Source organism: Ctenopharyngodon idella, chromosome 6 (genome assembly GCF_019924925.1).
Source record: "Ctenopharyngodon idella isolate HZGC_01 chromosome 6, HZGC01, whole genome shotgun sequence".
Classification (NCBI taxonomy): domain Eukaryota; kingdom Metazoa; phylum Chordata; class Actinopteri; order Cypriniformes; family Xenocyprididae; genus Ctenopharyngodon; species Ctenopharyngodon idella.
In genome coordinates, this window is record NC_067225.1 from 6679470 (window position 1) to 6695149 (window position 15680).

Here is a 15680-nt window from a genome sequence, read left to right on the forward strand (position 1 = left end):
CATCCAGCATCCAGTCTCTAAAAGAGATCATTCTTGAAGAATGGAAAAAGATAGATGTTGCAAAATGTCGCCAACTTGTTTATTCCATGCCTAGAAGACTTGATGCTGTCATTAAAAATCATGGAGGCCATACAAAGTACTAGATGTAGTAGTTTTTGTTGTGGGGTGTACTCATTTTTGCATCACCCTAATTTGAGTAAAACTGAAAAATGTGTAATCTAAGTTATATTATTAACCTTACTTTCATGTTATAAGTTAAACAGATGTTATATTAAACTTAGTCTTGTCAACATTTTGGAAATTGTTTTTGTGTTCATTGAGATATTGTTTAAAATGTTACTTTTCAAAGGGGGTGTACTCATTTACGCTGAGCACTGTATATATCATGCAATGAAAATGATCCCCTTCACCCGACCCCACCCCTAAACCCTACCCACACTCTGACGTGGGCAAATCAGGTAGCGCTCTCAAAAATCCTCTGTTTATGGCCTCACCCACTGATCTTTACTGTCCTGCAGAGACCTGTACTTGTGTGGACTTAACGGACACATGCACATGGGAGCCATTGTAAGTCCACAAGACCACAAGTGCACATGAAGTGTGCCATTTGGGACAAGGCCATTATTCACCCTGCCAATTCCTTCAAAACAATTTACTCATTCCAGTCCGCAAGTGACCAGCTGCATTCTGGTTGACAGGGTACCTACGAAGTTTTCACTGCACCATACTCTCTGAGCACAAAATAGGCTTCAGAAAAATGTTTTAATTCATTTATGAATATAATAAACAAAATTCATTCACCCAACCGATTGGCTCAAAAACACTGATTCATTCGGGAACAAACCACCACTACTGTGTTTCTTAGAGTCTGTTGTGGCTTCGTTTGGAACTACTTTCATTGGTTAAACAAAAACAGACAAAGTAACTTGTAATAGGCTATTGTGTAAAATATAAGTTATTCAATAGTAATTTCTTGTTTAATGAACTGATACTGCTGATCATCCCAGAACAGCCAGAGAGATCATGGCTCTCACTCAAGTTGGTACTGGAGGGATTTGAAACCGAGTTCCTCTTATCTTGATTCACATGAAGAAAATCCAGCTGATCAGATAAAGGCAGATGAACAGATAATTGTCTTGGATGAAACGAGGGAAAAACTGACTTCATTTATTATGCAAATCAAACTCCGTCTAAAGACACCACTCAGAACCACAAATGCACTTATTATGTTTGTTGTGGTATTAATTACCTGTTTTAGACATCATGTTGATGGTTTTAGAGTCTCAAGAAGCCACATGCAGTTTTTGCTCTTCATGTCAAACTGAAAAAGATAAAAATAAGACTATATTCTTCAGTTGGAAACACAAGTCAAAACATTGTTTCTACCTTAAGTGAAGATCAATGTAATAAAACTCCCCTCAGTTTACAGAGACGAGACTTATGTCTTATAAAATGTTATTGGGCCATGTCTCTTCTTGAGGGTAAGACTCATTCTTAGTTTATCAGGATTGAGGGAGTCAGTTGGGATGGACAAGGACATTTCTCATTTCTGACAGCAGCAGACGCTCCACACCGCTGCATCTTCTTTTCTCAGCGACCTCAGGTCACTCGCCACACACACAGACGGAGAAAAGCTGTTCAAAAACAGCCTCAAAGTCACAGAAATCTCAAAGTCATCATTCGTGTCGCGTGCGTGAGGATGTGTAAGCGAGTGTCAGCACCGATATGATCTTCACTGATCTGGATAATATTTCTCTCATCGGTGCTGTGAGGCAGAGCAGGTCACTCAGTGTCCGTCTGCACGTCTTGTTTTATTTCATACCGCCGATGTGTCATGAGACATTTCTAGACCGTTTCTTACGTTCATCTTAATGAAATATCGATTGCTGTTGTCACTTGGATATTAAAAACTCCATCCGCATCATAACTCACTCTAAGATATGAAGGATGAAAGCTCACCATTTATACAGTAATCGTTTAAGAACAGTTTACTGAGGCAAATGAAAAGGCTTCTGTTAAACCAGACAGTGTTTATTCTCTTCATATTTCTTCTTTTCTTGCTTGACGAGCCCAAAGTCACTCTTAATAAGACACATGTTACAGTACATATTGTGTGTGTGTGTAGCTGTCAGAGCACAGGTGAACGGTCATATGGGTACTGAAGCGTTTCTTTCCTCCAAATGAAGCTCCTTCACTGCAAACTGCTTTTGCAAAAAAAAAAAATATATATATATATATACTGTATGTAACTGTTTGCATGTCTTCTTGTCATCTTAACTAGAGTTGAAGCACTTAGATTTCAGTTAAGGGTCTTGGCAGCTTCAGGAGGGAATGAGAATGAAGTGTGTCTTGAGCTCTGAGACGATCCATGAATGCATGAAAACAGATCAGACTTTATCTCTTGCTAATTATGTTTTCTTCACTGACCCCACCACACTGAACATCACACTGAACATAATGGACAATGTTTCTTTTCTACAAATATGCTTCAAAATGAAGGTTTTTCAAGCCTTCAGGGAGGAAATGGCCCTAAATGAAGCCCTAAATGTGGTCGAGCAGCAGCATGTGCTGTGAGTAAATGGTGCGTAAATGTCAGTGTAAAAGTGGTTGGAGTGCTGGGGAGGAATATGGGCAGCTTCATGTTGAGATTGATCATTTTAAAGCTGTATTTTATTAAATAAGGGCTGGATAATTGAGTATTCCAGGAAGGGAAAACGGGAAGAGCCGTTTGAGAAATGATGGTTGGCCGCTGATGTCTGTTTGGTTTTAATGGGAACACTTTAGCGGGCTGGAGCAGGTCCAGCAGCAGTGCTCCTGAAATTCTGCCAGGGCGAAATTTAAAAACCAGGATTTCCACAATAGGAGATTCAGAACAAACTAAGGAAAAGTTCTCCTCCATGCACTGACATTATGGTAACCCTGACCTTACCTGGATCTGCAGGAGGAGGTCAACAAATCTGTAAGTCCCTGCTTGTTTTAATGCTCTTTTGTTTTCTGAATGAAATCTCAAGATTCACTGAATCTGAAATAACAGTGGAGGACAAAGTACAAAAATCAAGTAGGCCTACTTGAGTAAAAGCACAGATAGGCCTACATTAATAAAATGTTACTCTAGTAAAAGTATAATAATCATATTACATTTTACTGGAGTATAAGTACTAGCCTACTTGATTTAATGTAGGCTACTTAAGTATTAAAAGTAAAAAATCAATTAACCTTAAGCTATTATTTAGCCAGCAGTCAGATTATAAGGCTATGTGTAGCCTATATGCAAACTTTTTATTTTATTACCAAACCTTATTAAAAAATATTAAACCTCAGTATATTAAAAAATCAAAAGTTACTGAAAAACTACATTTGTGTAGCTAAATATGTGGCTACAAAGAACACAATACAATGTATAGACGTAGTATACAAATAACTGACAGTTATGACCTACTGTAAGATTTCAATACTAAAATTAGGTATTAGTAAGCTAACTTACTTTTCGCGCCATAGCTGTTGAATCGAAAACAGCTGTTGGATCAGTTTGATTCACAAAGGAATCAGTGTGATTTGTGAACCGATTCATCAGGTTAATCGGACGTCTCTATCGCGTCTCAGAGGGGGTGGCGATTTCTTCAGTTCAAAATAACGAGGAGCGATGTTTTTATTAAATGTAGTGGAGTAAAAAGTAGCATATTATGCTTCGGAATGTAGTGAAGTAAAAGTAAAAGCTTCCCAAAATAAGAAATATAACGTTTAAAAAGAAAAGCAGAAATGCGCCACCTGGCGGAATATATGCGGTACATGTATTGCTCTGTCAGATGGAAATAGAATATTTCAAAATTGGTTAAGTTATCACAAACTCAAAATAGGTTTGTATCACTTCACACAAAGGTGTATAAACGTTGTGTGGAGAAGACCAGCGATCAAGACTACTAAAAAATAAATAAAAATAAACCGAGGACAATATCAGTATGTTGGGTAACCCCTGAACGTGGTTCATTGTTGTAGCAAATACTGTAACTCACTTTAAAGTCACCATGAAATCGAAATCGACAATTCTTGCTTTGTTTATTTAATGAAAGAATGCAGTAGGCCTATTTATTATAGGCCATTTTATTCATGTGCCCTCAGAATCTTTATTTCCTCCCACTTGCAATGACATTTCTTCTCTAATGATGTTTTCTGGCGCAAGAGCGGGACAAGAGATGTAAAGATGTAAAGTTAGGTGCCATGCAAAATGTAAGGAGAGTAACTGCATTTCTCATCACAAATATATTGGAGTAAAAAGCACATATGTAGCCTAGAGAGTAAAAGTTGCTAATATCTTTGATACTCAGTAAAACTACAAATTAGCCAAAAAGATACTTAAGTGCAGTAATTGAAATATTTACTCAAATATTTTTACACCTGACAACCTGTCACTCATATGACATCACAGCAATAGTAAACCACAATGATCCAATCAATTCAAGATGGACAAAATCAAGTCCCGCCCAACATTTTCTTTTTTGTTAGAGAAGCCGTTTTGGACATATGTCACAATATGTCACTTCTGTTTCATGCCGACTTTAATAAAAAGTAAATAGAAATCATATAACTCAGATGAATGGTGACATACACTGAAAAAAATGGTGTAGGATTTACTTTGAAACAATTTTCACTCGGAAATTGCAAGTAAATTTCAAAAATAATTACAAATAAATAGTAACACAATGATAAAATGTGAAATATTGAATTAAAAAGAATGAATTCTATTTTTTGTAAAACGCATTCCAAAAGTTTTTACAACTTTGAAAGATCTTGTTTTACAGTGTAACTAAGAATGTGTTTGATATTAATTCATTTTAAATTCAAAATTAATAATATTTAATACTCATTACATTTTATTAATTCAAATAAAAGACAATTATCACCACATTTAATGCAGTATCACAAAAAAAAAAAAAAAAAAAAAAAAACTTTGGCAGACACCCTGTTATAATCAGGATCCTACTTTCATCTTGATTATCAACTCAATTATTTCTATTTCATGTTAAAGTGCCTCTATTATGCTATTTTAAATGTTCCTAATTCTGTTTAGGTCTCCTACAACAGGTTTACATGCATCAAAGGTCAAAAACACTTTCATTTTCTCATAATATACATTGCACATCACCACATTTTTCAATGATTCTCAAACGACTCGTCTGATGATTCAGTCTCTCTAAATCCCGCCTTTCCACAAGCCTACTCTGCTCTGATTGGCCAGATGGCTCAGTCTGTTGTGATTGGTCGGAAACAAACGCCCATTACCATAACTGATTCAGCTCCACAGGCTTCCTAAAGCTCAGCGATTGTACACACTGTAAAGACAGTAACGATGGCGTCGATTTCACCATATCAATTCAAGCGCGAGTCCGATGATAAAATATAGGAAGAACTAGTTATTCAACCCGAGCCTTCCATAGCAAGTACGACATGAGCAGGACGTTTCTCAGTGATACGCTACTCAGTTTGATTTTCATCATGAGATGTTGCAACTGTAATTTCTCACCATCAACATTAACAAGTGAATGTCCATCAACAAACCGATGTGTAAATTTATAATTTATTGCGGTGCACATGTGGGAACTGTATCATTGACTGTATCATGGTGCATACATTAGACGAGCACTAACGTGAATGACTGATGTAACATTAAAGTTTGTAAAACAAATCTTGCTCCATCCTTTACCATTACTCAAAGTAGTAAGAACGACAGACAATCTGAATTAATGGACATAATAAAAGATAACTAAGATTAATAATTACTGTAGAATATTGTTCATTCTAAGTTCATGTTAACTAACGAAGTTAACTAATGAAACCTTATTATAAAGTGTTACAGTTGTTTTTATTAGGGCCCGAGCATGATGGTGTGAGGACCCTATTGTAATTGCTCGGTCAATTCTTCTTCTCCGCATTTTTGAGGGACTAAGCATGCTCGAAAACTCATGAAACTTTGCACACACGTCAGAAGTGGTGAACATTTACATCTGATATGGGTTTCAGAATTAAGTGTGGCAAAATGGCTCGATAGCGCCACCTACAAATTTTCAATTAAACACCCTTCGCGCTACATTTCACGTACAAGTATGAAATTTGGTAGGCACATGTAACAGCCCAGTACCTAAAAAAAGTCCCTGGGTGCAAAATCTGAAAACTCAACAGGAAGTGAGATATTTAGAATTTTCTCTGCAGAATTACTTTTTTACTTTAACGAACTCCTCATAGAGCTTTAATCAGATCAACATCATATTTGGTCAGTCTAAAGGCCTTAGCGATGTTACATTGTGAAGATCTTGAGTTTTCGTTGAAGGGTGTGTCCATGGCAGCCTGACAAAGTCTGATGTTTCGCCAGAGATCGTATTATTATAGGGAGATAAGAGGGTCTGTATCTCACCATTGGAGAAAGCGTAACGGCTAACTTAATCACGTGCGGCACCTCTCAGCCTATCGCATCGCCGTTCAAAACTCCTCCCTGCGTACCGCCAGTTAGCATTAGCCGCTACGCTTTTTTGGCTAAAGGTTGCCTGCCCTGGCCTGAACACATCTACATGACAATATTCAGTTATAGTAATAGCGCCACCCACTGGCAACAGGAAGTGACATGTTTAAAATTGTGATGCACTACTAGCAACATACTAAAATATGCAATTGAGTGCTAAACATGCTAAAACATGCTAGCAACACTTAGCTTAGTGCTAAAGCATGCTATAGAGGGTATGCATGTGACGTCACCGTCGACCGTTATGACTGCAGTTACGCCCACTGAGTGGCAAAAAGACTGAGTGGCAGCATTGGTTTTCAGCGTGAATGCCGTGGAAAACACACAAAACACATCCAAAATAGGAAAGAGCTTTGCGATTGACTGTATAAACAGCTTTGACACAAAATCTGAGGTATATTTTTACAGACTGCCGAAAGCTACAGAAAAAAAGAAGCAAATGGATCGCTGCAATTCACAGAAACAGCTGGACTCCAGGCAGAGAAACATGGACTTGCTGTTATCATTTTGTGTCGAAATGATGGATTTTGGGGTAAAATCATACCCTATATATTGTATTCTTATATATTGTGTTGACAACTCATCAATTAAATATTTATTATCTTATATTCTGCATAATTGGGTGCTTTTAAATAAACACTGACAAAAACTATACAAGTTTTAGGGCTGGACGATATGACGATATATAACATTGATATAAGTGATCACTCTGATTTAGACCTGCCTATATTGTAGTTATATAAAAATATTGTAGTTATATAAAGAGTTCACAGGCAGATTTCCTTTATGTATTTCCCCGGCGCCGAAATCAGGCACATATAAATGTCAGGAAACACGATTCCTGGCTGCATGTCAATATCCATGGATTAGGTTTCTTTGACGTTATAAGGAACACTTTCGAGCCCAACTTTTAGTGTAATCGTTTGTTTTACTCATGTTTTCGCAGTTTCCCCTATTAAATCCAGTCATGCAGCAGGTTCTTTTGCCACTCAGTCCAGCTGAGGGAGTGTGTTCCGGCGGGAAAGTGACGTTAATGCATACCCTCTATTATCATCATGAAACAGGAAGTTGTTGTAACTCAAGCATGCAATGTCCGATCTGCCTCAAACTTCACATGTTTGATAAGTGCCCTGGCCTGAGGACATCTACATGCCAAAATTTAGTTAGTCATAGCACCACCAGCTGGTGGCAGGAAGTGTGGCAAATACAAATAACTGACATAGTCCTCCTATATTTATATACTTAAATGCATTATTCCTAAAGCCACCAGGTGGCAGTGGCACAGGTGCGAGGGCTTTTTCATCGCTACTTGCAGCTTTAATTTATTAGTCGGAGTGTTTACACTCCTCGGGCGATTCTTATCTGAAGAAGATCTACACTAGTGCTAAGTTGACTCATCTTTTATTTTTTATTTGACTGTTAATTTATTTATCTTGTTTTTCTCCTTTTACGCTGGTAGCACTGAAATAGCCAAATACTGTTTATACATAAACACTGCACACATTGCATGTGTTAGATAAGTATCTTAACTCCAAGTATTCCCAGGACACTTCATATCCAGTAGCTGATGTCCTGTCAGAGATTATATTTCAAAAACAAGTCAACCTGTACACACAAGTTCATGGAAACACACAGGTACAATCAGAAACAGAATATGTAAACAGAAACTGGGTCAAGAGGTTCAAGACTGAGTAATAGAAATATATAAACAGAAAAATATTTAGAGAAATATTTCACAAGACACTTTTTGTTTTGTTTAAGCAGTAAACAGAGATGGAAAGGCATCAATTAGTGTTATTTTTAACTAAACTATTAGAATAGATTTCGTTATTTAAAATAATGCTAAAATGAATTTAAATAATGAAAATCAGAGATGTTGGCTTGGCAACTAACTGAAATAAGTAAAATTTAAGTATTAAGTAAAATTTAAAAGTACAAAGAAATAAAAATCTTAAAAAAAAAATAAAAATAAAAACGACAAAAGCACATTACATTAAGCACATAAAATACTACAAAACTCAAATTAAAATAAAGCTGAAAATATAAAAATGAAAGGTAACTAAAAATATTAATACCACATAGGGCCCTTTGTTTGTGTAACTTCCATTCTACTTATATATGTTCATATGGTCAGTTTTTATAGGCAGCACAGATAAAAAAAAAAAAAGAAAAAGCATTTAATATATATGTAAAGAATTCATACATTTTTTCATTTTATTTTCAACAATAATAAATTTCATTTTTTTATTATTTCGACTGAGAAATAAGCTTTGTAGTCATTTAATATTGGCTTGGTTCATATAAAGCTCACTTTAATTTGTTCTAGATAATTAGACATGACGTTATAGTGCACTGGAAGCTCTTTGAAACCATTTTCCTAGATATACTAGGAATCTATGATAGCCTGGGAATACCCTCTGGGGATGAAAAACTGCTGATGAGGTAAAACTATGTAGTTTTACCAGTTGTAAAATGCGGAGGGTTCCAAAGGCAGGAGAAGAGTGGAGACACACTACCTTACAATCTTATTTTGCCATTGACTTCTCAGCAGTACACATATCTCTCTCACATTTTCTTTTTCTGCTCATTAAGCCGGCAGCATGAGGCAGCGAACAGTGGTGATGTACGTGGAGATCGGTTGCTTTGTGTCCTGTCTGTGTGGCTGGATTTTGATCTGTTCCACTCTGGCCACTGAGTACTGGATCGTCTCAGAAAGTGCTTCTGTCGTTTTGAGCGCCGGTGATTACTATTCCAACCTCTGGATGGACTGTGTCTCGGACGCCACAGGAGTATCTGACTGTAAATACTACCCTTCCATGATGGACCTGTCTGGTGAGGAAAACAGAGACATTATTTCATGATTTCCTGTGTATTGCAGAAATTTTAATAGCATCTCTTTCTGTGGTTGTTAGTTTTCCTCCATGTGTGCAGGGCTCTGGCTGTGGTCTCTGTGATCTTTGGTTTCTGGGGGGCTGTGCTTGCCCTCATTGGGATGAAATGTACCAAAATCGGAGGCTCTGAGCTCACTAACGCCAGAGTTACATTCGCAGCAGCACTGACGTACATGGCATCCGGTATAAAACTTCTTTCACTTATATTTTAAAAGCATAAATCGATGAACATTAACTGATGTATTGTTGTGTCTGTTTTGCAGGATTCTGTGGTATGATAGTCTACTCCTGGTGGGGAGAAAAGGCACGCTCAGAATTTGTGGATCCATATTACTTAGAAACAAAGTATGTAATTATGACTTTTATGTTGGTCATATTACTGTATATATAAGTTCAAAAGTGATTAGTAAGTAGACGTAAAATATATGTCATGTTATACCAAAGGGCTTATAGTACATACCATTTCTTTGGTCTTTTGAGACAGAACTGTTCCTTGGACCATGAAAAAATACTGTAACTTTCAGAACTCAAAACTTTCTCCCCAGTCCAAAAATACCATTTACTGAAATGAAGCTGATAGATAGATTCATACAGTGAAATGAGCAACATTGCCAATTAAGTGGCTGTAAAACTGTTTTTTTTTTTTTTTTACTGTAAAAAGCTGGGCTATCGATTTAACGTTATTTTAGTGCAATCAGTTATTTTAAAATGTATGCGATTAAAAGAAATTAACAATTATTTATGCCCCTTAACTTGAACAACTTTTTAACTTGACAGCATTTCAACAGTGTGGCACTCACTGCGCAAGATGCTAAAAAGACAGCGAGACATGATGCAACAGCCAAAAACATCAGACTGCATGTCTTGATAGACCAAAAAGAACAAAAATATTGCAGATAGAATGCAAAACCATCTAATTTGTAAACAGACCTTAAGCCTACCTCTGAAAAAACTCAACTCGATTGCAAAATAGGTTGCTGTGAACAGTAGACTTGTGTTCAATGAAATAGAAATTTAATTTCATTCTGCATTTCATTAAAAATAACTTTTAAATGCTTCAATGATTGATTCTTAATTATCTGTGGGACTCAATAAAAAAATTAAATGTTAAAAATTAAATATGGTCCTTTAAAATAAGCGACTTTTTTATTTCTCAGGTTTGAGCTCGGTGCCGCTCTCTTCATTGGTTGGGGAGGTTCGTGTCTGGTTATATGTGGAAGTGCAGTCATGTGCTATTTCTCTGGGAAAGAGTCATTCCCCAAAAGGTCTGGCCCATCACACAGTACACATCTACTGTACATGGAAACAAGCAAAATAATGGAGAAAAAAATACTTTTGAATATGTAGTTAAATAGCCTACCTTTTTTTCTTCCACTCAGGATGAATATACAACCCAGAAAACCCCCAACCAACATGACAGCACGTACCAGACGGACGTACATGCTGCCGGGCTCGTCCAGACCCACAACCTTCATCATCCCTCCTTCACACCAATCATACAGTGAGAGTAGAGGAAGTAGAGAGAGTAGAGGGAGGACAGGAACACAGACAAGTCAGTCATCACCGACTGTAAGACCCACCTGGCCTCCTATAGACTCAGCTGTGTAACACAATGTTTAAAGAAACAGTAACACAACGGTAATAAAATGAGGTTCAATTTAGTAGCCATATCACATTTTTACAACATTAATCTAGGTTAATATATTAACATGTTCTTTCCTAATACATTAACTGATGTTAATTATATAACTTTAAATGTAAAATGTATTAGCATATGTAGAAATGAACATTATAAATTAATTAATGATGTATTAATCATTGTAATTTCATGTAATTGCAGCAACTATAATGCTAATGTGCAGAATGTTTCTGTAAAGTGTTACCAAAGAAAAAATGAGAAACATCTAGGTATTGTTGAGTGTCTCTAATGAAAATAGTTTTTCTTCAAATCCACAATTTGTGGAAGATATGGCAAAAACAAAGAGTGAATGTGAATTTAATAAATAAATATATTACACATTAGACAAATCTTGTCCTTTGATATTTTTAGTTTTGAGAGATATTTATTAACTATTATTATCTATTAACAAAAAAATGAGGCAATCATTGGCTGGGTATAGTATAGTGAGTCATCATCCTTAAGTACCTACTGCTTCATAATTTTACAAAGAACATCAAAACATCAACGTTTCAACTGAGAAAATGAACATTGCTTTGCAGTACATTATTACTGAATGGTGTCTAAACATAATCTATTTGAAAATGCATGTTTCCAAGCATATAATATCAAGCAATAGTCTCATTATTTCATGATTCAGGTCTATTAAGACTAAAAGCTTTTGGAACTATATTGAAAATGCAGATGCTATTTTCACCCCAGTTAAAACAGCAGCATGCATTATTTGTATTAGACTACTCAGTATTCTTTTCTTCGCACCCTAGTGTAAATAGCAATATCTCTGCATTCCACTGTTAATACCGCAATTAGCTAGGCCTATATAAACAGGCTTCACCAGACTAATGGGGAGCACCAGGAGATTGTAAAGGAACATCTAAGGAAGCTTAATCAAATGACAAATAACAGAATTTATCATTTTTAAAGGATTAGTTCACTTTCAAATGAAAATTACCCCAAGCTTTACTCACCCTCAAGCCATCCTAGGTGTATATGACTTTCTTCTTTCTGATGAACAAAGTTGGAGAAATATTAATAAATATCCTGATGCATCCGAGCTTTATAATAGCCTAGCAGTGAACGGGATCAGCGAGTATGAGCTGAAGAAAGTGTCTCCATCCACATCCATCCATCATAAACATACTCCAAACGGCTCCGGGGGGTTAATAAAGGCCTTCTGAAGCGAAGCGATGCGTTTGTGTAAAAAAAAAAAAAAAAAAATCCATATTTAACAAGTTATGAAGTAAAATATCTCCACCAGACCGCCTTCCGTATTCAACTTACGAAGAAAGTGTAAAACTATGCCAGTTCAAAATGCTTATGCTACGTCCTACAGACACCTTCCCTATTCAAGTTACGGGAAAAGCTTAACTGATGCAACGCCAGTTCCGTTTTTTTCGTAATTTGAATACGGAAGGCGGTCTGACGGAAGCTAGATATTTTACTTAATAACTTGTTAAATATGGATATTGTTTTCACACAAGGCCTTTATTAACCCCCTAGAGCCATGTGGAGTATGTTTATGATGGATGGATGTGGATGGAAGCACTTTCTTCAGCTCATACTTGTTGATCCTCGCTCACTGTCATTATAAAGCTCGGATGTGTCAGGATATTTATTAATGTTCATCAGAAAGAATAAAATCATATACACCTAGGATGGCTTGAGGGTGAGTAAAGCTTGGGGTAATTTTCATTTGAAATTGAACTAATCCTTTTAACTCCCAGGAAATGTTCTTCAAACAGGCACGGGGAAAAAGCACTGTCCAATAAATACCACTGGATGGCGCCACTCACCTTCATGATGATGTTGGTTGAATTGGAAACGTTTTAATAAATGGTATCCTGACACAAAGATTTAGGGTTAAACTGTTTTGACTAAGTATATAAGCATGATTGATATTTTATATTATATTTTTATAGTAAGGAACATGATGTAGTCAAAATACATCAGGTAAAAGTGATAGGACATTCTCGTTCATTACTGTTATGCTGTATATTTTCAGGTAGCCTATATATCTTAATATAATGGATGAAATATTAAACTCAAACCTTTTATTTCTATGTTTCTTTGTCTCACTTAAACATTCAATGGCTACAGAAAACAAGTATGATATTCTGTAAGGTTCCGTCCTGTCATGAGTTGAATTCTGTTTTTATTTCCAATCGGTTAGGAACCGCTTTTCCTTTTTTTAAATTTCTTGTTATTATGTAAACAATCAGGCGTTGATTAATTAAGTGCCTGAACATATTTCTGAATATCTGGTATAATATGGTATAAAAGAAAAGCCCAATACCGCAGTAGTTTTGTTGTCGGGCCTGTGGATGTTCCCTGTGGGACTCCTTCAAATCCTCTCCCGCCCTTCCCCCTCCTCGAGCCCAGAGATGAGATGAGGCTCGCGCCAGGAATGTGCTGTGACGTCACGGCGCTGTGGATCTCACACTTTTGGGGGAATCATTTTGTTGGGCTTGCTTCTGCCTGTGTTAAAGTTTACCACAACTGTGTGGCGTTTGTTTAATTCACTGCGCTGAGGTAAAGCGGATTTTCGGATGAGCAGGTTTTGACGTACTTCTGCATGGATTCTTTGCAAAAACTTCTTAGTCGAGAGGTAAGAGCCATTGCATCTGTCCTTCCCGTTACTCAGCGGCCGATGGGTGAGTCGCCAAAACTTTTCTGTGGAAAATGGCTGAAGACGAACTTCATGTTATATTTATGCGTCTTTTCGTTTTATTGGATTAAACTTAAAACTTTTTCTTCTGGTTCAACCATTCTCTCTGTGCCGTTCTTATGCACGGTCCCCCTTTTGTTCTTAACTGAGCTTGTCCCAACTTGAGATGTTTTGAAGGGGTAGTAATCTGAGAAGAAGGCTGTTGAAATGCTGAGAGACGTTCAGTCTGTGTAACAGAAAATTGCTCGATGTTTCTGGGTAAATCAAGAGCATTTCCAGCCAGGTCAACGAAAAGAGTAAATAAATAAATAAATATATTTTCCATAAAGGCAAACATATTTAGGACATTTTTTTTTTTGCATTGTGACGTTATTTTCATGACATTTAAACCCCAAATTCCTATTAAAGCAATGAATAAAAATACAGTGTTGTACTGCGAAAAATAGTGATAAATTATTTAAATATTAACATGGTAGTGTATTGCGAATGGTATTTCTTTTAGTGACTTTTATTTTATGCTTATATGTAAATAAACAATGTGAATAGTGATTAAATAATTCACAATGAATAAACAGGTTTAATTTACTTTAAGGTAAATATTAAATTAATATATAATTAATATAAATATTTAAGTATTTTAAAATAGTCTTCAAACGTAATCTCTCTCTCACACACACACAAAATAAGCACCTTGTATGTGACTGTTTTGGGCTAATGAATATTTGACATAAACTGTAATCTTGTTCGTGTAGTATATCATTTCGCTGTCCCAAGCTCAAATCAATCGAATTTATGAACTAATACATAATAATAACGATCTGTCTTGATTGACAAATAAACAGGAAAACCCCCAAAGACCTTTAACATGCACGTGCTCTTTCCTCCTATGTGTTCTCGTGCAGTGTGCTGTACAAAGTGGGACGCGCGTTCTTGTTTCCATAGAAACGCACAGGACGCCCTGATATTGCTGTGCCGCGCGCCGCTCTGATCATTCATCAAGACTTCACAAAAACCGCAAGATGGTAAGGAGACAACAGACACCACGAAGCAGCAAAATAAGGTGGAATTTATTATATATATCGACGATTTAATCATTTTTTCTAGCATTTAATGAACGCTCATATAGTCATGTGGACCTGTGTTGTTGCTGTTAGCTGGTAACGTTTAGCTTTCAGTGGTGGAATCGATTAGGATTTTTTTTTTATGTGTGACCTTGAGACACAGGCTTGTTTATGAATAGCTGGAATTTGTTTCTCCTTTCTTGTAAATTTCACCTAGCTCTTTGTTTCCCCTGCAGCCATTTTATGACAACGTTTACTACCCATACCCGTCAGATCCCCCGGGAACTCATTCCTCAGCAGGGATCCCGTCTCTCCTGAGCTCTCCACAGAGTCAGCCCTCATCCGGCAGCCAGAGCAGACCGGCCGCATCCACCATGTCTGGACCGCTTACTTCATCCGGGGCCGCCACCAGCACCAGCATTCCCCCTTCCTTCAAGTTCAGAGCCCGACGTGAGAGTGTGGATTGGCGTCGGATCAATGCCGTGGATGTGGACCAAGTGGCCTGCGAATTGGATTTCAACGCTTTACAGGAGCACATCACGGCGGTGACATTCTGCAACGTGGAGGGCGAGCGCTGCCACCGCTGTCAGAGCCCCGTGGACCCGGCCCTGATCAAGCTCTTCCGGTTGGCCCAGCTCACCGTGGAGTACCTGCTGCACTCCCAGGATTGCCTCAGCGCCAGTCTGCAGGCGGCCGAGGAGAGGCTGCTGACGCAGGCGCGGGAAAGGGAGCAGCTCCTCGTCCAGCTGCAGAAAAAAAGCCAGGATGCCAAGACATTAAAGGAGGAACTGAAGCAGAGGAAGAAGATCATAGCCTCTCAGCAAGCCATGTTCAGCGCAGGGATCGGTGCCAATTACCACAAGGTCTGTAC

The 15680-nt window shown here is 37.3% G+C and overlaps 2 protein-coding genes and 1 long non-coding RNA gene across 10 annotated transcripts in view; 2 read left to right on the top strand and 1 right to left on the bottom strand.

Annotated features, from left to right (window-relative positions):
* The window catches only part of cldn10d (claudin 10d), a 23836-nt gene extending 12823 nt beyond the window's left edge, over positions 1-11013 (top strand). The window contains exons 1-6 of one of the 4 annotated variants that reach the window (XM_051897371.1): positions 1569-2959; positions 9107-9346; positions 9427-9588; positions 9669-9750; positions 10563-10670; positions 10785-11013. In XM_051897371.1, the coding sequence (XP_051753331.1) occupies positions 2911-2959; positions 9107-9346; positions 9427-9588; positions 9669-9750; positions 10563-10670; positions 10785-11013 (870 nt within the window). In that variant the 5' untranslated portion in view covers positions 1569-2910. The other 3 variants (XM_051897374.1, XM_051897373.1, XM_051897372.1) reach the window with 3 other exon arrangements.
* Positions 9176-13564, bottom strand: LOC127514490 (uncharacterized). The gene is made up of 3 exons (XR_007930650.1): positions 13377-13564; positions 10766-10888; positions 9176-9343 (listed from the first exon to the last, which is right to left on the bottom strand). It is a non-coding gene; the product is annotated as an uncharacterized LOC127514490 (long non-coding RNA).
* Positions 13469-15680, top strand: part of dzip1 (DAZ interacting zinc finger protein 1) — a 17662-nt gene continuing 15450 nt past the window's right edge. For 2 of the 5 annotated variants that reach the window (XM_051897367.1, XM_051897368.1), the window contains exons 1-3: positions 13470-13688; positions 14651-14770; positions 15046-15672. In XM_051897367.1, the coding sequence (XP_051753327.1) occupies positions 14768-14770; positions 15046-15672 (630 nt within the window). In that variant the 5' untranslated portion in view covers positions 13470-13688; positions 14651-14767. Of the gene's footprint in view, positions 13689-14650; positions 14809-15045; positions 15673-15680 lie in introns of all 5 variants that reach the window. The other 3 variants (XM_051897370.1, XM_051897366.1, XM_051897369.1) reach the window with 3 other exon arrangements.